The sequence below is a fragment of the Octopus bimaculoides genome, chromosome 12 (assembly GCF_001194135.2).
Source record: "Octopus bimaculoides isolate UCB-OBI-ISO-001 chromosome 12, ASM119413v2, whole genome shotgun sequence".
Classification (NCBI taxonomy): domain Eukaryota; kingdom Metazoa; phylum Mollusca; class Cephalopoda; order Octopoda; family Octopodidae; genus Octopus; species Octopus bimaculoides.
In genome coordinates this window covers 63,896,728-63,920,139 of record NC_068992.1, presented here as the reverse complement: position 1 = coordinate 63,920,139, position 23,412 = coordinate 63,896,728, and the positions used below count along the sequence as shown (strand labels likewise).

The following is a 23,412-nucleotide window of genomic DNA, read 5'->3' as shown; positions in this document are numbered from 1 at the left end:
ATATATATATATATATATATATATATATAATGTGTTGCATTTTCAACCTTGCTGTATACACTGAAATTCTAAATCTTATCAAAGAATCTGTCACATCATTGTGTATTTACCATATGATCTTAATACAACTAGATTAAAAAATAAAAAAAATTTCATTAACTAAAAACAAAAACACATAGAAAAAAAATCCCCTCTAAATTTTGGTTTACTGCTTATCAATTTTGCCAACTACTCATATCTGATGTGTGTGTATATGTCCAAACATCAATCAGTTAAAAACTTCTTTGTCCAAAGTGAAATGAAACATTCAGAAAAATATGTGGGAAATTCTAAGCGTCTCTGAATGTTTCAGTCTTATTATATAAGGCTCCATTAAACATTGTCAGCTTTTAATTCAGGATCAACACCCATTGCCTCCAGCAAACTTGCCGGTGACAAGCTTGTTCAAGAGATTCCTACACCATCACTATCACAATGGGAATTATACATTGAACAACAGGCCTGTTTTGGGGTCAGAAAGAACTAAGTATATCTGTGAAAAAGAAAGGCTTTCATATTTCTCAATATTATTTTGAAAGTGCTGATCATTAACTGGCTGATTTCATGGTCTGTTTTTATGTTTTTTTTCTTTCCATTTGTAATTTTAATAATTACAACCACAACTTCCACCACTGGCCAACAAACTCAGTACTAAACAACTCAAACATCAAAACTCTGAAATGGTCTCCCTTCATTTTTTTTTTTATTTTAATGGTTTTAACTTCATTTTAGTTCTGGTTTCATTCAAAATGTTTGTATCTGTTGTGTGTGTGTGTGTTTATGTATGCACACACATGTGTGTGTACATGCGTGTGTGTGTATATATATATGTATATATATATATATATATATGTATATATATATATATATATATATATATATAATCATCTTTTTAATTGGTGCAATAAAATTTGAGACATACACATTGATGCCATTTTGAATTTTCTTTTCTGAAGTGTAAAAATATTTACCAAACAATAACTAATTTCTTGAAATGGCTTCGTTATAAATTCAATCTCACTCTTTAAAGTGGATGAAGGTGGGTATTTAATTTCAATTTATCCCACCTTAGAGCTAATGAATGTACATATCTAGACTTATATAAAAAACAATGAATTGAATTGAATAGTTTTTAAAATTGATATTGTTTTGAGGGAAGGCAGTGGGCTGGGCAGAATTGTCACCCTGCTGGGCAGAATGCTGCTAAGCACTCTGCCCATGTTTATGTTCTGAGTTCAAATTCTGCTGAGAGGGACTTTATCGTTCATCTTTACGGGGTTGATAAAATGATTATCAGTTAAGCACTAGGGTCAATGTAATCCACTTAGCCGCTTTCCCCAAAATGCTGGCCTTGTGCTAAAATTTGAAACAAATATTATTTTTTTTTTTTTTTGGTGGGAGCGGGGCAGTAATTGCCAGAATCTGTAGAGTGGTGGAAAAAAATGCCTTGTAGTATTTAGTTACATCCCTTTAAATTCTGTGTTCAAATCATGTCAGGGTCAATTTTTGCCTTTCATTTTTATGGGGTGAATATACTAAATACCAGTCAAGCACTGTCAATTTAATCACCTTACCCTCTCTGCACAAAAAATCTGTGGCTTTTTGCCAATGTTAGGAATCAGTATAAATACTTGTCTTTAGAAGTGAAAACAGTTTTCTTTAATGGATACCTATGAAAATATGGGTTCTTTATATTTGGCAACTTTCAGAGTTAGGTTATTTGGAAATGTCTTCATTCCTCCATTGAAGGAAGCGGTGGTATATTGTTATATGAATTTGTCTTTTAATGAATACCTCCTACTATTGCTGCTGCTGAAGTGTTTGTACCAGTACAGTTAAACCTGTTCATAATAACAATAATAATAATAATAATAATAATATGTGAATTAAGCTGATTTAACCAATTTTGCGGCTATTCAAAGTATTAAAATTTGTTATAGACTCTATATGTTAACTGTTGAAACACAAAACAATTACGAAACAAATCAAAACGCTTATTGAAATTAAATGTTTTGTTTGTTTTCACTTATTATTATTATTACTTAATAAATTTCTATGGTTACAATATTTTCCTAATCATTGTTGCTGTTTCATTTTTTTTTTTTTTTTGTAATTCCTCGTTTACTCTGTATGTTCTGTTTTTAACTGCTTGATTTAATGTGTTTTGACATCAAAACTATGATATGAGTAACAGCTACTAATAATAATAGTAATAATGATAATATTAATAATAATCTAGTTCTTTAAAAAAATTTTACTTTGAACTCTCTAAACTTTGGTTAGTGAACTTTAAAAAACTTATAATTTTCTTATCACCACCACTACCATCAACACCATCACTACTACTACTACTACTACTACTACTACTATTCTGTCCACCTGATACGTGGGAACAATTCTGATTTACTAAGTAAATTAAGTCAGCTGTGAAGCAGGTAACTCTGCATCTTCTGTTTACCAAAAAAGAAAAGAAAAAAAAAAAGGCTCTGTTCAGTGGATGAAACTCTTTAAGATGTGTTGGTTCTTGAAAAATTCTTTACTTCACACAAGTATTATAGACTTATGACCAGCTGTGAGAAACTTGTTTTCAAAAACCTTTTTGAAATGGAACACACACAAACACACACACACACAAAAAAAAAAAGAAAATCAATTAAAAAAAAATTAAATAAAATAATTGGTCTTGTGTAGTAATTTTGCTTTCTGTCTCCAAACTTATATTGAGAAGAAAAGTCATCTTTTTAATATCATTATTTAATTTGATCATAATTAACAGTTGTTGAAAACATGCTAAAGTGATTCTGAGGAAAAGAAAGGAGATATATACATAAAAGCCTTTATCTTTTTGTGACATCAGTGTTGCTGAAAAATGACTTTTTACATTTACCAAAATATTATTAAAGTAAATAAATATGTAAAATTTCTCTTCATTTGTATGTTGTTTTTTTTTCCCCATCTTCTGTTTTGTCATTCACATATTTTATAATAAATTAATTTTGTAATTTTGACTCTTTAACTTTTTTATTTTCATTTCTTCAGGTCAATATTTTAACTCCCAGATTTTGAAAGTACATTTCCACATCTCCAGAATTCTTCAAGAAGTAGAAAGAAGCAGTGGAGTAGAGTATCTGAGAGTAATGACATTCTGAATTCTTACTGGTGAAGTGGTTCTACTGGGATAGATTCTGAGTAGGATCTGCAACAGACATGAGCAACCCTTTTTGAGAAGCAGGCCACATGAGACACTGCTCCTCGTTTGGCAGGCCACACTATAAAGAAATTCAAGGTAATTTTTCATTCGGTATGCCATTCATAAAGTCACTCAGGCCACAAGCTCTCCATGACCGTTCAACAACTTTGACAAAAAAAATATTGGCCTTCCAAAGCAGAAGCTGGTTTAGCCTCAGGTCATCGGTTCCTGATGACTCTATTGACTAACATTGTATGTTGTGGAATGAAATATTTCTGGTTAAGAAACTGTTGTGAATAACTACCACATCTTACCCAACTGCGTCAAGCAATCAACAAAGCCTCTCTGTAGTTGTTCACTTTGAATAGATTAACTGGGAAATCTCGCTGTCCTGAATCCCATCTTACCATATTAAACAGTATCCAGGACATAAAAAGTAGGATGGTTACATGGAATGGCAATCAAAGAAATAGTGTAATTATTTCTACTCTAAGCACAAAACCTTGAAAATGTTTTGGGGAAGGGGGTTAGTTGATTACATTGACCCCAGTGCATAACTGGTACTTATTTTATTGACCCTGAAAGGATGAAAGGCAAAGTTGATCTTGGCGGAATTTGAACTCAGAAAGCAGCGGCAGACGAAATGCCGCTAAGCAATTCACCCGGCATGCTAACGATTGTGCCAGCTCACTGCCTTCAAGAAATAATAAAATAGAGGAGAACAGTCTCAAGAGAACCTCAAAAGTGTGACCACTCTAAAGAGAACAAAGGTAGGAATATTTTGATATAAAACTCATACATACACACACATAATGTTAACTCGTACACACACACATTCGTCATATAATCCGTTATAGTATAGACACAAGGCCTGAAATTTTGGGGGAGGGGGCCAGTCGATTAGATTGACCCCAGTACACAACTGGTACTTAATTTATCAACCCCAAAAGGATGAAAGGCAAAGTCAACCTCAGCAGAATTTGAATTCAGACTGTAAAGACAGTCAAAATACCACTGAGCATTTTGGCCCAGCATGCTGACGCTTCTGCCATCTCACCACCTACACATTCTTAATATGATAGCTTCTATTTCTAGTTGTCCATCAGATGATGACAAGTCTTCCTTATTTGTGCACCCTTTGATGACAGCATATTCCATTCCTTCATGTGTAGCTTCACTTGTACAAGGAACATGTAAATGTTTTGGTTGTAGACGTCTAGGTGGGGGAAGCTCTGCACATACGCTTCTTTTCTCACTTCTGAGAGTATCGGGTGCACTTATCCTCTAGGCTTTCAAGCTTTCCACCAGTGAGTGAAATCACTGAAATGTGTGACAGGTGGCAATGTCTACTACTTTACTATTAAAGAGTTGGTGTTTTTCTTCTTCAAATAATCTTTGAACTCTTTTGGTTTTTCTAATCAGGCTTTGACCGTAACTGGCCATAGAGGATGCCTCTATAGTGTAGATTCAATGCTGCTGGTGTTGAACTCAACAGAGGATTTCTATGTGCATGATCCTATTTCACCATCTGACTTAACCCCGTACCTGGCAAAGATGACTTGTCTTCACCCAATTTGTCTTTTTCGGAGTGCAACTAGTAAACTCGTCCAAAACATAGAATTTCAAAAACACCCACAAACGAGTTTATACATCAATTCTCGGTTTTTATCTGTTTTCTTTACAAATTACATCCAGATGTTAAGCTCAGAAGATGGCAATGAGTATGAACCATGTATTAGAAGCTTGGATACATCAGACGAGAGTGCAAGATTGTCTGAAAATGAAATGTTTTCTCAAAAAAAAGTCGCCAGGGAAGAGGTTAAAAAGTTTTCTGGGCATATTGGATATTAAAGGTACCATGGATTTTAATGTGTTGGCTATACGTAGTACATACCTTGCACCCTTGTCACAGAGTGCCTGACAACAGAGGTCCTTGGTGCAGTGGCTGTGATGTTTGTTATAAGCTATGGACACATAAGAGGTGCAGCAATATCAAAGGAAGGCTATCTGGGAAGATAGTTTTTGTGTATGGCAAATGCACAGGGGCAATAAACACTGAAAATGTGCAGAACACAGCTTCCGTCACATGCCAGGGGGAAAAACTAGAAGTAGCTGATAGCTTCCGTTACCTAGGTGATCAAGTCTGTAGTGGGGGTGGATGCTCTAAGAGTGTAGCTACTAGAAAAAGAATAGCCTGGGCAAAGTTCAGAGAGCTCCTACCTCTGCTGGTAAGAAAGGGCCTCACAATAAAATGTAGACTGTATGAGGCATGTGTGCAAACAGCCAAGCTACATAGCAGTGAAACATGGACCATGACTGCTGAGGACATGTGTAGCCTTGAAAGAAATGAAGCTAGTATTTCTGCTGGATGGGTAATGTCAGTGTGCATACTCGACAGAGTGCAAGTACCTTGAGAGAAAAGTTGGACCTAAGAAGCATCAGTTGTGGTGTGCAAGAGAGACAACTGTGCTAGTATATGGATGAGGACAGCTGTGTGAAAAAGTGTTACACCCTAGCAACAGAGGAAACCTGTGGAAGAGGTAGACCCAAGACCTGCGATGAGGTGGTGAAGCACAACCTTCTAACGTTGGGCTTCATGGAGGCGATGACGAGTGACCAAGACCTTTGGAGATATGCTGTGCTTGAGAAGACCTAGCAAGCCAAGTGATACTGTAACCATGGCCTATGCCAGTGAAGCATAACCGGCCAATTTATAAGTACCCTTCAATACTGGGCAATAAACTGTGCTTGCAAAGACTTGTTGAGTCAAGTGATGTCATTGTTGTGGCAGACGCCAGAACTGCCTGACTGGCACCCATGCCGGTGGCATGTAGAAAGCACCATTCAAGTGTGGGTGATGCCAGTACTGCCTGACTGGCCCTCATGCTGGTGGCACATAAAAAGCACCCAACTACACTCTCAGAGTGGTTGGCGTTAGGAAGGGCATCCAGCTGTAGAAACTCTGCCAGATCAGACTGGAGCTTAGTGCAGCCTCCTGACTTGCTAGGCCTCAGTCAAACCGTCCAACCCATGCCAGCATGGAAAGCGGACGTTAAACGACTACGATGGTACACATACACACATACCTACAAACATATGTACCTTGTTTAAAATGTTTTAGGAAACTAACCTCAGCAAAAGATGAGAGCATAGTCAGTGTTTTAAAAACGGCACTCTATAACGGAAATCCTGTGAAACTGTCCAGGCAACCCCTGCTCTACTGACCGGGGATATGAAGGCAGCTGACATGAACAATAGGACAGTAAAAGTTGTCTCCCTTAAGCATAAAATCTGTTCTTTCTTTCTTTCTTTTTAAAAGATAACTGTGTGTATGTGCTCCAGTGTCTGTCCCTTAGACATTATTTCAGAAACAGATTATTCAGCTGATTGAACTAAACCCTCGTTGCCGAACAGTTAAGAAGTTTGCAACCACAAGCTCAATCCCACAGCATCGTATCTCAGGCAAATTTCTTTAACCCCAGTCTGACCTGGCCCTTGTGACTGAAATTGTGTAGACAGAAAAATTTAACAAAAACCCATCAGTTGGATTGTTCCTATATTTGAAAAGCATAGCTTTGTGGCCCAGGGGATGGGTTATTAAACTCATGGTTGCGAAATTCCCAGACCAGGCAATGACATTGTGTTGCTCTACAATCACTTTATGACATCTGACACATGGAACATATACAGATGTCAAAGTGCACCTGTACAGGCACAGCACATTTGACCACTATAAACAAATCATTTGTGCAGGTTGGTCAGCAAGAAATTGAAGAACAGTCTTTCTTGGACTACAACAGACTACGGGTGTCTGGAAAGCTCAGGTACTTACATATTAATCCAGGAGCAGTTGATTCCATTGATCCAACATCTGAATCCTCATTATTGAGCAACAGTAATCCACCACCATAATACCTCACATTGAATCATGGAGAAGGAATGAGCAGCTATGACATTCATACTTTCTTCAATTTCATTAGCAATACAAATACTGCCTTTTAAAGCACCTACTCTGCAGTTATAATTTAAATGAAGCCTTGGCTTTATGAAAAACGTATGTAGGATATGTCAACTTGGTGGAGTTTATATGGCCATGTGGTTAAAAAGTTCAATTCCAGAGTCAATTTCTCTGTACTACATCTTGGGTGGCAGTGACTTCTAACATACTAGTGATCTGGCCAAAACCCTTGGGAATAAAATTGGGGAGATGGAAACTGTATGGACACTTGCATCAGAAAGACCATTCTTGTTTTGTGGTGGTCTCAAATATCAGGTTAACTCCAACAGTTCATGAATATACATTGTTGTTTAACTGCAGGTCAGCATCATCCAATGTGTCCTTTCTCTTTTCAGATGGCATGGTATGATTTGAAGGAGACTTAGCTGCTCTTCCTAGCAGGTTAGGCATCTGCAAGGCAGCTCCCTCATTAAAAATTGCATTTGATGGCAGTGGTGGTGGTGAAGAGATGGGAGGTGCAACAGAAAAAATATAAATATATAAATGAAGAAATAAATATATGTATATAAATAAAGAAATAAACAAACTGAAGAATTTCTCATTTTTTTTTGTTTTTTCCTTATTTTTTTTTTACATACCATTCTTTGCACAGATTCAAAGTTTCTAGAATATTGTTAGAGTTCTCTGCAAATATGGACCAGAATAAGTATTGCTTTGGCTTCCTTTGAAACAGGTCTGCATCCAAAATTTGAGGGTTTACACAGCCAAATAGTATCGTGTTAAACCTCATAAGTTACTAAGTGTTTGTGTGTGTGTGTGTGTGTGTGTGTGTGTGAAAAAGAGGGGGAGCAGTTTAGAGGAATTTGAAAACTAGTACCAATGGTTGCATACAAAGTTCACCCTCCCCACAAGCTCTTTATTCCAGTGTTGTACAAACCATTCATAGAATGTAGAGGAAGTCCCCAGTTAACAGAAACAAAATATCTTTACTTATTATACAGTGTGGTTTTATTTATTTTTTTTCTGATATATGTTTTTTCCCTGTTGTTAGTTTTTCATTATATTATTTTTTAACCAGCTTTTATTTAACTTGGAAGTAGGGTTCTGTTAACCTAACAGAAACAGAAAAAAAAACTCTGTAATGCAACCTAATTAAAGGGAGATACGAGATATTAAGTATTCATTCCAATACACCACCATTATTTAAAGAGAAAAAAAAAAAAACGTATAAAAGTCTTAAAAGTAGGGAAGATGTATGATCAATGGGGAAGGGTCCCTGAGAGATCTTACCCCGTCATCCCCCATCCCTCAAAATATAAAAACAAAAAAAAAAAAACACCTGTTCCAAAAGCTTTAAAAATATGATATTAATGGATGATATATTGGTCAGCCTTCTTTTGTCATGAAAATAATAATAATAATAATAATAATAATAATAATCCTTTCTACTAAAAGCACAAGGCCTAAAATTTTGGTTGGAAGGGGGCAAGTTGATTGAATTGACCCCAGTGCTCAACTGGTACTTATCTTATCAACCCTGAAAGGATGAAAGGCAAAGTCAACCTTGATGGAATTTCAAACGTAAAACCAGAAGAAATGCCATTTTGGCATTCTAATGATTCTGCCAGCTCATGCCTTAATAATAATAATTTCTGATACTATTGCAGATTCAGAAATTCTGGTGGAGGGGACTTAGCTGGTACTTAATTTAACTGACCCCAGAAGGATGAAAAAGGCAAAATTAATCATGGCAGGATTTGAATTCAAAAAGTAAAGGACCAGAAAAATACCGGAAGGCATTTTTGTCTGATGTTCTCTCGTTTCTGTCAACCCCTTGTCTACCACCTCCTTACAGTAGTAATTTCTGATTTAGGCACAATGCCAAACATTTGGAGGGGACAGGGTAAGTCAATATCATCAACAACATTACGTAGCTGGTACTTTATTTTGTCAACCTCAAATGGATGAAAGGCAGAGTTGACCTCGGTGGGGTTTGAGCTCAGAACATACAGATCAAGAAATAATGCAAGGCATTTTTTTTTCTGATGGTCTAACAATTCTGCCAATTCACCTCCTAATAATAATAATGATTTCAAATTTTAGCACAAGGCCAGCAATTCTGGGGGAGGGCAAGTAAGTTGATTATGTTGACCCTAGTGCTCAAATGGTACTTATTTTATCAACCCCAAAAGGATGAAAGGCAAAGCTGACCCCGGCAGAATTTGAACTTAGAACATGGAGATGGATGAAATGCTGTTAAGCATTTCACCCGGCATGCAAATGATTCTTCCAGCTTGCCGCCTTAAAATAATGATGATAATTCTTTCTAGTTTTGGCACTGGGCCAGCAATTTTGAGGGGGGGGGGGAAGTCAATTTCATCAACCTCAGTACCTCACTGGTACTTATTTTACTGACCCCGAAAGTATGAAAGGCAAAGTTGACCTTGGCCGGATTTGAACGCAGAACGCAAAGAGTTGGAAGAAATGCTGCAAATAGCATTTCTTCTGAAACTCTAATGATTCTCTTCCACATAATAGAAATAATAATAATAACAATAATAATATGTAAAAGAAAAGAACGAAATAAAAATTGAATAAAAAAAAAAAATTGAAGAATGATGGCCTGTCTGACCCCACCAACTTCTTTACTGGACGGCTGCTACGTCAGCGGTCAAAGAAAGAGAGCAAGAGGGGCCAAAAGAGAACAGTCTGAAAAGATGCAGCAAGCAGGTGCTACACTTTCAGGCACATATTTATATACATCAGTGACAACACACCATCTCCTCGTGTGACTTGCTTATCACAGACACATGTTTTATTTTTGTTCCTTTGTTGTTCTTGTTTTTTAATCAATGCAGTTGCCTGTGGTGAAGAAAAGTTAAGTTTCTGTTTCTGTTATTTATATATGTATATATATATGCATATGTATATATATATGTATTTTTTTTTTTTAATAACCAAATCTGAGATTCCATCTTGAGGCAACTTTAGATAATTTTGTCCAATGTATCAGGTGACTTCACAGCATAATGTGCCTTTAGCACGATGTTTTTATCATAATCTTTAGCCTTAGTATAACACAGTACCCCAACAGTTACAGTGACAGTTCCAAGGGCACTGAGTAAAGTTACTGGATTACCAAATACTATCACAGAAAGCCATATAAGGAAAGCACGTTTCACTGTATTTGCAACACTGAAATGAAAAGAAAGAAACAAGCAAATATGAGTATATTACAAACATGTGTTAAATATATATATATATATATATATATATAATCATATACATGATTTAGCTCTGTGCATCTTTTTCTGTATCTATCTATCTATCTATATCTACATTTCAGTAATTGAGTTGTGAAATTTTAAATTCTACAGATTATATATATAATTACACACACACATCATCATCATTTAACATCTGCTTTCCATGCTGGCGAGCCAGAAGGCTGCATCAGGCTCCAATCTGATCTGGCAAAGTTTCTACAGCTGGATGACCTTCCTAATGCCAATCACTCCAAGAGTGTAGTGGGTGCTTTTATGTGCCACCGGCACAAGGACCAGTCAGGTGTCACTGGCAACAACCACGCTCTAATGGTGCTTTTTACGTGCCACTGGCATGGGAGCCAGTCAGGCAGCCCTGGTAATGTCATGCTTAAATGGTGCTTTTAATGTTCCACTGGTATGGGTACCAATCAGGTGGTACTGTCATCATCTACGACAATGACTTCGCTGGCCCCAACAGGTCCTTGCAAGCGCAGTTTATTGCCCAACGACTGAAGGGTGCCCTTAAAGGGGCTGGTTACGCAGCAGTGGCATAGGCCATGGGCTATGGTCTCACTTGGCTTGCCGGCTCTTCTCAAGCACAGCATATCTCCAAAGGTCTCAGTCACTTGTCATTGCCTCGGTAAGGCCCAATGTTCGAAGGTCGTGCTTCACCACCTCATCCCAAGTCTTCCTGAGTCTACCTCTTCCACAGGTTCCCTCAACTGCTAAGGTGTGGCACTTTTTCACACAGTTGTCTCCATTCACAACACATGACCCACACACAGATGCATAAATATACATATAAATAATTACACACACACACACACACATATATATATATATATATATATATATATATAGTTCCATACATATATAATTACACACACACACATATGTAGAGATTAAAAATTTCATAGCTCAAAAAATGAAAATCCTAGTGACACAATTTTTGGCTGCTCACACAGTTTCCCTAAAAGCTGACATGCAAGCTTAGACATGAAGCTGTGAATGCTGGATTCTCTCTTTCTCTCTCTCTCTCTCCATACATATATACACAACAACAGCAATTGGTGATTTTCTGTGTCAAAGGACAGAGACAGACTCATCTAATCCATGACAGCCCAGTAGGATTATTTCTATTGAATTTTTTTTCCTGTGAGTGATTATGGTAATCACTCACTGGATAGTTAAAAGTGTCCTGGTGAGGGACACACTACACTATGTTACCTAAATGAACTGAGCCAGTGTCAACAAAGTGTATACAAGAAAATAGCAGTGACAAACTTGTCTCTTTCTCTCAACTGTTAGTCATTAACATCCACTAGTCTTGACCAGCCATGCTGGCAAAAATATCATTTCTAACAATATTATACATTTATTTTGCAATGTATGTTTATCTCTGCCATACTTCCCTATCCTCTCCCCTTACCTACCACCCCTCCTCGTTCACTCACCTACAATTGTCACACATTCTCTCTCAGTTATAGGGGCTACTTTAAGCCTTTAGCCTTGCAAGATACAAGATTATCATCACCAGTGCTGGAGTCATGAAAAAAAGCACTTGGTACACTCTGTAAAGAGGTTGGCATTAAGCACATCCAGCTGTACAAACCTTGCCAAAACAGGCACTGGAGCATGATTCTGGCCTCCAATTCATCAAATCATATCAAACCATCCAACACAGGCCAGCATGGAAGCTGACATTAAATGTTGAGGATGATCTACAACTACATTTTCAAATGTGTTGTTCCTTTTTCAAGAAGATAGCGAGAGATTTGAGGGAAATATCACTGCTATTTAAAGCAGGTCAGGTGACTACAGAGTCTTACCTTTGTCAGCTCATTTAACATCAGTTATCTATGCTATTATGCACTGAACTCATTGTCTTCTGGATTACCATCAACTGACCAAGGTAGGTAGGTAGGTGTACACACACACAACAAGGGTGATTTTGTTTTGCTTGGCTCTGAAGTATATTGTGTTTTCTAACACAGTATGTCTATAAAGGGATTTTTCCCCAGACAAAAACTGCAGCTCCTCGCTTTTCAGTGACACACCTATATTATGTTATATTGATAAAAATTTTTTTACTATAGAGCTGCTTCTATTGCATAATTCAAAAATACACACACACACACTGTAAAGTGGTTGGCATTAGGAAGGGCATCCAGCCATGCCAAAGGAAACAAACATTGGTGCAGTCTTTTGACTTGCCAGTTCCTATCAAACCATCCAACCTGTGCTAGTATGGGAAATAGATGTTAAATGATGACGATATATATATACACACACACTTTGACTTTTCCCAGTGCCCAACATGGGTCAGACGTTTCATTACCTATGTATGTGGCAGAGGGGCAGAGTACTGGATAAAAGGTTTTGTAGTAAGTCTAGTTACATCCCCTTATGTTCTTAGTCGATTTTTGTATCTGTTAAAAATGGTTATTTATAGGCATAGATGTAGATGTTTGGTTAAAAAGATTGCCTCCCGACCATGTGGTTTTAGATTCAGTCCCACTGTGTGGCACTGTGGGCAAGAATTTCATACTACAGCCTCAGGCTGACCAAAGCCCTGTGAGTGGAGATAGTAACCAGAAATTGAAGTCCACTGTATGTGTGTTTCTCTAGACATCACATGATGGTCATAAATGACCATCACAGTCATATGACCAATATTGTCCATTTCCAGTCCCCCACGAAAAACATGCCTGACCAGTAGGAAATATTACCTTGGTTGGAAACAGGTATGGGTTGGTGACAGGAAGGGCATCCGGTAATAGAAAATCTGCTTCAACAAATTCCATCTGACCCATGCAAAGGCGGAAAAGTGGACATTAAAATGATGATGATGATGATGATGATGATCTCAAAGGTGGTGGACTGTAAAAATGCTTAAACTAGTTACAGCCTGGAGTTCAAATCTTACTGAAGTCGACTTTACCTCTCACACTCCCAGGCTCCACAAAACATGAGACAAGATGAGTACTGAAGAATCAGTTTGACTAAATTCCTTGAAACAGATTCCGTCACTTTTTGTGCTAATATGAGAATTTGTTATTTTTAGATTTGTTTCAATTAGTCCAACCTTCATTATTAATTAACTTGTGCATAACAAACATACTAAATTCTGTCTTCTGGAACTTTTACAAATGCAGACATACATAGATATGGTATGTTTCTTGCAGCTGCATGTGCATGCACACACACACACACACAACAATGCTGTACGTAATGTGCTGCACACATACATACATGCCATGGTGTTGCACACCAGAAACAGATACAATAATGCTACTGTTGTACAAGCAAACATGGCAAGATGCTGCTAATGCAAACATGCACAGGTATGGTGCAGTGCTCCTACTGCACACACAGTAAGTGTTGCTGCTACAGCTGCAGACATTGCATAGTACTGCAACTGCACACACAGACATAACAAACAACATCCATGAGAAAGCAGTCAACTAAATGACAATGATTAGCTGATCAATAAGGAGCTGCAATCACACACTCACACATGTCTTCTCCCCCCCCCTCTCAAGTAGCTAACTTCATACTTGTACTGCTCACTCCTACCTGATACAGCACCCCACCTTACTCCTCTCCCTGATACAACACCCCCTCACTCCTCTCCCTGTCACCTTTACCTGACATAACACCCCCATCTCCTTCCCATCACTCCTACAAGACAGCCCCCTCCTCCCCTTCACTCTTACCTAACAGCCCCTCCACCCGCTGTTCATCCCTACCTGACACAGCACCCCACTCTCTCCTCTCTGTCACTCTCACCTGACACAACACCCCATCCCCTTCCTGTCACTCCTACCAGACACAGCCTTTCCTCTTCCTCCTCCTATCATCCCTGCCTGACACAACCCCCCCTCTCTCCTGTATGTCACTCCTACCACCTCTATCTAGTCCCATGTGATACAATCTCTCCTCATCCTATCACTCTCACTGTAGCTCACTCACCTCCCTCTCTCCTTTCTCCTCAGGACTTTGGAAATTCACTTTCCAACCCAGTCTGTTCCAACAGACATCAGCCAGCAGATTTTTCAAACGAAACATCAATGTCCCCCACCCAACCAATCACTCTAGTCCAGAAGACACCTGCACAGGTGATAATCAGGTCCTCTCCTCTGGTTCTGACATGTTTTTCTTGTCTAATGGCTCTCGTTTCATTGTCTTCTATGTTTGAAGAGTGAAGAGACAATATTTAAACAATGATACCATTTCCTCAAGCTATAACACATTAACATCATCATCGTTTTAATGTCCACTTTTCCATGCTTGCATGGGTTAGATGAAATTCACTGAGGCAGATTTTCTATGGCTGGATGTCTTTCCTGTCATCAACTCTCACCTGTTTCCAAGTAAAGTAATATCCCCACCCCCACATATTTACGTGGAACATTCAAATTGAATGACTGTGCCTGTATGACAGTGACACATCACGCATGTACATACACACACACACACACAATGGGCTTCCTTCAATTCCTACCTACCAAGTCGACCGTGGTAGAATTTGAATTCAGATTGTAGTGGCAGATGAAACATCGCTGAGCATTTTAGCCAGTGAGCTAACAATTCTGCCAGATTGCCACTTTGCCATAGTTAACATTATTAATGCAAATAAAAACATTTATTTCTAAAATAGGCAGAAGGCGAGAAATTCTGGAGCACGAGTTCAGTCAATTACGTCAGTTTCTCTACTTAATTACTGTATTGTTCCTTCAACATTGGAAGGATGAAAAGGAGAGGAGTCCCGGACTAGATTTCAATGTAAAGAGAGCTGGGTCCAATGATGCTCTACTGATTCTGTCATTTGAGTATCCACCCCACCAACCCAACAATTTCATTTAGAAATAATGATGAATGTAGAATCTGAATCACTGACCTGTGGGTAACTGGTGATATATAGCCCATGAGGACATATGCTGTGATACTTTGGAAATGGAAAAAGATACCATTAGTGATGAGTGCAAAGAACATTGTGTAGTCGAGGGTGTCCTTGGCATGTGTGATGTCCATCATGAGGAAACAAGCAGGAATTTGCACAACTACCGATGCTATGCTTGTGTAGAACTGCAGCTCTGCTGGGCTGCAAAGGTGACAAAATTACAGATTAACAGACAAAAGAAATAGAGAAAGCATTGACAATGGCGAGAGAGTGAAATATGAAGAAATGAATACAGAAATAGGAAAACAAAAAAGATTAGGAGGAAATGGTTGATTTAAAAAGGTTTTTATCAGTTTGTGTGTGTGTGTGTGTGTGTGTGTGTGTGTGTGTGTGTGTGTGTGTGTGTGTGTCTGTGTGTGTATGTAAACTTGAACCAGATAAAACACGAATTACATAAGGCTTAAACATGGGTTAGTTCAATAATTCACATGAGCAGGTAGCAGAGTTTCCAACCCACTGACTTGTACAGCTGACCAATGGACAAAACTAAACTAAACTATTACTCTCTTACTTGTTTCAGTCATTTGACTGCGGCCATGCTGGAACACCACCTTTAGTCGAACAAATCGACCCACCCCCAGGACTTATTCTTTCTAAGCCTAATACTTATTCTATCAGTCACCATTGCTGAAGTGCTAAGTTATGGGGATGTAAACACACCAACATTGGTCGTCAGGCAATGGTGGGGGACAAACACAGACACACACACACATATACCTATGATGGGCTTCTTTCAGTTTCCGTCTACCAAATTCACTCACAAGGTTTTGGTTGGCCCAAGGCTATAGTAGGAGACACTTGCCCAAGATGCCACACAGTGGGACTGAACCCGGAATCATGTGGTTGGGAAGCAAGCTTCTTATCACGCAACTGAAATCCCCGTTTACCGCCAACTAAAATATAAATGCCCTTACTCACTTTGAACAAACTCTCTCTCTCTCTCTTTGTATGCATATGTGTATACATACATACATACATACATACATGCATGCACGCACAGGCATGGCTGTGTGGTCAAGAACCTCACATTACAACATGCTTCCAGGTTCAGTTCCACTAGGTGGCACTTTGGGAAAACATTGTCTACTATAATCTCAGGGTGACCAATACCTTGTGAGGGAATTGGCGGACAGAAACAGTGTGGAAACCCTGTGTGTGCATGTGCGTGTGTTTGGTGTTTGTCCCCTTCCAACTAATTGACAACCAGTGTTGGTTTCGCCATGTCTGCATAACTTAGTGGTTCAGCAAAATACTTTGGCCCTGACAAAAACAACCTTCACAGCAGGGCTTGTAGCAGCATAACAAAATGCACCCATCATCATCATCATCATCATCATTTAACGTCCGCTTTCCATGCTAGCATGGGTTGGACAAAGCTGCAAAAATGGTTGGCAACAGGAAGGGCATATCAGGCTCAAATGGAAATGATCATAAATACAATGACCAGGACTAAGATTTAAGGATAAAGTATGAGAAACGAAAAGGGTGGCCACAGCACAAGAAGCTCTGTAATACAAGCGAGCTGACCATTTGCAATGCTAACCTCAGGAAACAGGCCTGGCACTTGATAACCTAGCAATCAGGAAGACATTGCAAGTTAGATATGCTTCGTACTCACCGTCACCAGGAAACGGGATAGGCAACTGGATGTGAATATTAATTGACTTCCCAGTGAAGAATGTAAGAATGTTTGAGAAAGACTAGAGATCAGTGAACACAAAAACACTCCACCAGGGGGCCCCACAGACGTGCCACCTCACCCTCTGCCTTTCCTGTCACTCAGGCACTTTCATTTCACTAATCTTTCCTCTTCTGATCCCCCATATTTTGTTCAACGCAACCAGGCCCTGCATTAAGCACTGCAGTCAGTCTTCTGTACGACTGTGGCTTCAGAGACACGAGACAGTCTGGAGGTGGAGGGTTAAGGTAACGGATTCTTTGGCCAGAAGAAATATTAACTGAGATGTATGATAAGGAGGAGCTAGAGACTTATAACAATGGGGAGTTTTGAGATGTCAAAAGCCATGACCCATATAGATGGATGGAGAAAGGTTCCAACCAGACAAGAGGTGATGTGGTGGTGTGATGGTACTTCTAGAAGAGCCAGAAAAGCTAAAAGTTAAGCCTTTGAAGAAGGTAGGAAGAGATGTAACAGTAAGAGATAATAATGAAGTAGCTAAAAATAGATGCTAGATGTTAGGATTGCACAGCAAGGAGAAAAGCTGAGAGTAGGAAGTTTGTTAGTGTTTCATAGTGGAGAGAATCAGGGGTTTGAAGTGTTTAGATTATAAAGTGCTCTATCAGAGTGAATGAAGATGGTGTTGGGAACAAAAATGTGTTTGGAATTAAAGGAATTTAAATCCGCTTTAACCCTCTGGTTACCATATTGCTATTGGAATACACTGCTTTTGTTTCAGTTAATTGTGAAAATAATAAAGTCAGTAAAATAGCTATCATTAAGCTAGTGTTCAGAGCATAAGTCAATGTGAAATTTCAATGGAAGGTTTTTAATTTATATCATACTAAAAAAAGGAAGTTTGTATCAGAGAACCTAGGGGCAGTGTCATGTGGGTCAGAATTAGAAGGGTTAAAATAGGGAGTTTTTGGGTCATGAGATAAAAGTTGTTCTCAAGTGGATTGGACTCATCATCATTTATCATTTAACGTCCACTTTCTATGCTGGCATGGGTTGGACGATTTGACTGGGGACTGGCGAACCAGATGGCTACACCAGACTCCAATCTGATTTGGCAGAGTTTCTACAGCTGGATGCCCTTCCTAATGCCAACAACTCAGAGAGTGTAGTGGGTGCTTTTTACGTGCCACTGGCATGAGGGCCAGTCCGGCGGTACTGGCAACGGCCATGCTCAAATGGTGTTTCTTTACATGCCACCTGCACAGGAGTCAGTCCAATGTTTTATTCACATGCCAACGGCACAAGTGCCAGTAAGGCGAAGCTGGATTGAAAATGGTTAATCAATGTAACATCAAAAGAAGGCACTTCATTACAATCTGTTTGTTCCTGACTATCATCATCATCATCATCATCATCATCGTTTAACGTCCGCTTTCCATGCTAGCATGGGTTGGACGATTTGACTGAGGACTGGTGAAACCGGATGGCAACACCAGGCTCCAGTCTGATTTGGCAGAGTTTCTACAGCTGGATGCCCTTCCTAACGCCAACCACTCAGAGAGTGTAGTGGGTGCTTTTACGTGTCACCTGCACGAAAACGGCCACGCTCGAAATGGTGTCTTTTATGTGCCACCCGCACAAGCCAGTCCAGGGGCACTGGCAACGATCTCGCTCGAAAATCCTACAGGAGCCAGTCAGGCGGTACTGGCAAATTATCTTTATTCCTTCTTTATATACGAAGCCATACTTGCAGCCACTTGAAACCATAAACATATGAACCCTGTGGCAGTCAATCTAAGAAAAAAAAAAGAAAAAAAATATCCCTTGGCACCAAGGTTTGTAGATTTCCCTTAAATAGTCTTAAACCTCTTACAAAAGCAGAATGTTCCTTCAATAATGGCCAAAAACAGACACAGTTGAAACACAAAAATAAGGCACTTCTGTGTGGTCATTTGACATGCTTGAAATAGTAGCAAACTTTCCTTAAAAATACATCCCTTTATCATAATGATAAAAAAGGACACATTGGATGATGTAGTTTGAAGTACACCAGTCTGTGGAGGTTGTGGGGAAGAAACTGACAGCTTAATAAGAGTTAAACAACATCTCAAGATGCTGTTGTCTAAATGAAAGAGGAATCAGTACACAGTTCAGACTATTGTAGTATAATCTTATAAATAGTTACAACTCACAAAATCCTTGAGCTCACCTGTACAAAACTGCTTCAGAAAGGCAAAATACCTGTTTCAGAACCAAATGTACTCGATCACCTTACACACCTGATGTCACTTTAGAAAGTCCAATTGAAAGATACCACAAATATTTTAGCCGGTGCATTGAGACCCACACACAGCTTCTTTCATTCACTCTTTCCCTCTGTAAACCATATCATCTGCTCCCCAACAGGAAGAAACACTTGGCTGGAAGCCAGTATCGTAGTGATGATGACATCATATCTGGTGTTGATGAAATTTTTCAAGAAGATAGCGAGAGATTTGAGGGCAGTAAAGAAATAAAATATTTTGTGGGGTTTCCTTTTTAGCACATCAGTGGCACCTAAAAAGCACCATTCAAGTATGGTTGATGCCAGTACTGCCTGACTGGCCCTGATGCCAGTGGCACATAAAAAGCACCCACTACACTCTCGGAGTGGTTGGCGTTGTCGTAGTATGGGCGGCATCCAGCTGTAGAAACTTTGCCAGATCAGATTAGAGCCTGGTACAGCCTTCTGGCTTGCCAGTGCTCAGTCAAACCGTCGACCCCAGGACTTATTCTTTGGAAGCGTAGTACTTATTCTATCGGTCTTTTTTGCCGAACCGCTAAGTTACGGGGACGTAAACACACCAGCATCGGTTGTCAAGCGATGTTGGGGGGACAAACACAGACACACAAACATATATATATATATATATATATACATATATACGATGGGCTTCTTTCAGTTTCCGTCTACCAAATCCACTCACAAGGCTTTGGTCGGCCCGAGGCTATAGTAGAAGACACTTGCCCAAGGTGCCACGCAATGGGACTGAACCCAGAATCATGTGGTTGGTAAGCAAGCTACTTACCACACAGCCACTCCCATATATACATACACACACACACATACAGGGTGCGGCAGAATGGTTGCCCTGATTTCAAAGGTTAATAAAAAAGCAAACACATGAAGAATCGTGAAAAAACTGTATTTCTATGAAGTTCGATTATTGCCATTATTTCTCATGTCTCCGGTCGTCCCCACCATGGCCTGGAGTGGAGAGCATCGGTTTTTCTTGCATCTTCATGAGTTTCTTTGTTATTAACCTTTGAAATCAGGGCAACCTTTCTGCTGTGCCCTGTATACAAGTAGGTACATTCTATTGATGAAAGCACAATGAAACTAAGGTTTCCTTAGTACTACTGCCAACAAATTGTACAATGATGGTTGGAATAAAGTAACTACCACTGTATCCTTCATCAAACTGCTGTATGGAGAAATAGAGAAAAAACTCGAGCAACCCAGACACTGCTCCACAAACATTAAACATTTAACCAAATTAATTAATCAAGACAAGGTCACAGTTACTAATTGTCACTATTTATTGTAATAACTCAGCTGTTTGTGTCAGGCCTAACACCAGTACCTGGCTCCTTAGGTGTATTTATTCTTGTAAAAAGTCCCTGACCTGAAGATAGCAAGATTCCTGGTGACAATACAGTATCTTGCATAATTCCAGGCTGGTGGGGGAATCTTTTTTGCTTGTACCCAAAAGGGTACAGCTGACTGCAATTGGATCCGGTGCTCACTTGTATGTTATTGGGTACAGATGGATGTTTCTCCAGTCAGATGGAAAGGGATCTGATCCCATGAATAATACCTTGAATCAGCTGATATATCACCATTTATCTTCTCTCCAATATATTACTGACACAACAACAAATAGAATATGTTTCTAGAGGTTTTCCCACAACCTCTAACGTCTACCCAAGCTACCCACAAGAGTCAAATTACAGTTTGCAGACCCCCCCCCCCACCTCAATTGATATTTCCTCTTCCCTTACCTCAAACCACTCCTAATATTTTATGCCAGTCTTAAAGTTATGACTGGAAAACGTGCATCTGTGCACAACCAGCAAGAAATATGACAGTCAAAACAACAAAATGCTATACATACTTACGTATATCTATATTTTTCACCACTGATAAGCATTTTAGAATAAACATTTTGTAAACTGAAACAGAATAAGACAGAAATTAGTTGAATGAAATCGGAGAGACCTGATAGATATGATTACAACAGATGAAGACTGACGGGATGAGAAATGATAGGTAAAGTAATTAAATCATGAAGCTCTTGAAGCTGTATGTTAATACAATAGTATGTTCTTCCTTACCTTTCATGCCACACACTAAGGGAAGGAACTTGAGAGAGGGAGAGAGGGAGAGAGAGAGAGAGAGAGAGAAAGAGAGAGAGAGAAGAGACAGCCAGAGGAAAAGGACAAAATAAGAGGCAATAACGGTAAATGGTGGTAGTGCTTATTTGTTGTAACAGCTGTTGTATATTGTTGTTGGTAGTTACAGAAGTGATGGCAGCAGTGACAAAGATTACTCACACTAAAGTACACTAAAGTACATGCAATTTATTGTAATTGGTTTTCTTTTCTTATAATTCAGTTAACAAAATAAATTGTTTGCTGCCAACTCCTTCCTTCTGACAAAAACCACAACAAACTATCGGAATGTCTGTATATATTCATGTGTGTGTGTGTGTGTGTGTGTGTGTAGGCATGCATGTGTACGATTATATGTTTGCATTGATTAGTCAGTGCTGTACTTGGTCCTCCCGACCCTATCTTTCAGTTACCACCTCAGCTAATACCCATCACAACTTCCTCTCCCTCTCTCTTTCTTGCTCACCATTTGCCATTGTTTTCATCATCACAACAACAGACAACTAAAGCCCCCCCCCTCCAGTGTTCACCAGTGAAATCCCTACGATCTCTATGGGTTTCACTTGTAATAACGGTTTCAAATTTTGGCACAGGACCAACAGTTTTTGAGGGGGAGGTGGGAAACCAGTTACACTGACCCCAGCATTTTCTTCCTTCCTTCTCAAGTCGTATCAACTCATAAGGGCCCGCTTCCCAGTTTCCATGACCTGTATCTTGCCCACCTGGATGGGACGCAGGTCTGTCGCAGGGTCACTCATTTTTGCCAGCTGAGTGGACTGGAGCAATGTGAAATGAAGTGTTTTGCTCAAGAACACAAATGTGTTGCCTGCTTCAGGAATTGAAACCATAATCTTACGATCAGGAATTGAATGCCACAGTATTTGACTGATACTGATTTTATCAACTCCAAAAGGATAAAAGGCAAAGCTGACTTCAACAGAATTTGAACCAAGGACATAGACAGGCGAAACACCACAAAGAATTCCGTCTGCTATGCTAACAGTTCCACCAGCTCACTTGTAATAATAATAATAAAGGATGTACCAACAAGAGACAGTCAAGATGAATGCAATAATGGTTATGATAAATGCAGATTTAAGGATGACAATCATTGTCAAGTTTATAGTTTTGTAATTATTATGATACTTATAAATGTACACCTGATAATGAAGATGATAAATGTAGACTTAATGAGCATAATAAGGATATTGACCAATGAGTTGTTAATGAATACAAAAGTGAGGATGATGACAATGAGAAAACGTAATTAGAATCAACATCATTACAATTCAATAATAATTGAACATTTTTGATTCATCAATAAATCTGACAGTTTATTATTATTATTATCATTATTACAGCTGCTGTTGTAAATATTAATTTCCCCCCCCCCCACCTCAGTCAGTTCTGCAAAAACAAGATGTCACACACAACCACTAAATCAACTGAATTAAATGTGATTATGATGTCAGTGTCTGACTTTCTTACCATGACCATCCATCCTTATTTTTATTGTCAGCAGGTTTGGTACCCAAAACACACCCTACTTACCTGGGATTGCTATTTTCGTTTTTGGCTTAGAAGGAAAGTCAATAATAATCCTTGACCTTTGCACAGGGATCACCAAGACTGTTGGAGACAAAAGGAGGAGAAAGAAAACCCTACCCATGGGTGGGTATGAAACGTTTTGCTCTATTGGACCACCTATTTGGCATTGCTAATTCGACAGACTTATTTGACATCAGATGTTGCTTCATGTGCATGAACATGTGTTTGCCTCCAGTGTTACACACAGTTGCAAAAATAGGTTGAATATCCATTCAGCCGCACAAAATCATCAGCATCTAAACAGCTGTACCAATCATCTCATTCTATCAGGGTTGCAGTTAAAGGAAGCTGTGCATAAAGGTAATTGTACTATGTTCAGAT

At 39.0% G+C, this 23,412-nt stretch overlaps 1 protein-coding gene and 1 long non-coding RNA gene across 7 annotated transcripts in view; one reads left to right on the top strand and one right to left on the bottom strand.

The window, feature by feature from the left end:
- Positions 1-6: 6 nt before the first annotated feature.
- LOC128249212 (uncharacterized) lies at positions 7-7,784 on the top strand. The gene is made up of 2 exons (XR_008265331.1): positions 7-3,325; positions 7,583-7,784. It is a non-coding gene; the product is annotated as an uncharacterized LOC128249212 (long non-coding RNA).
- Positions 7,779-23,412, bottom strand: part of LOC106881029 (solute carrier family 35 member E2A) — a 54,451-nt gene continuing 38,817 nt past the window's right edge. For all 6 annotated transcript variants that reach the window (XM_014931218.2, XM_014931219.2, XM_014931220.2 and 3 more), the window contains 3 exons: positions 21,211-21,264; positions 15,354-15,557; positions 7,779-10,382 (listed from right to left, as the gene is read on the bottom strand). In XM_014931218.2, the coding sequence (XP_014786704.1) occupies positions 10,175-10,382; positions 15,354-15,557; positions 21,211-21,264 (466 nt within the window). In that variant the 3' untranslated portion in view covers positions 7,779-10,174. The remainder of the gene's footprint in view (positions 10,383-15,353; positions 15,558-21,210; positions 21,265-23,412) is intronic.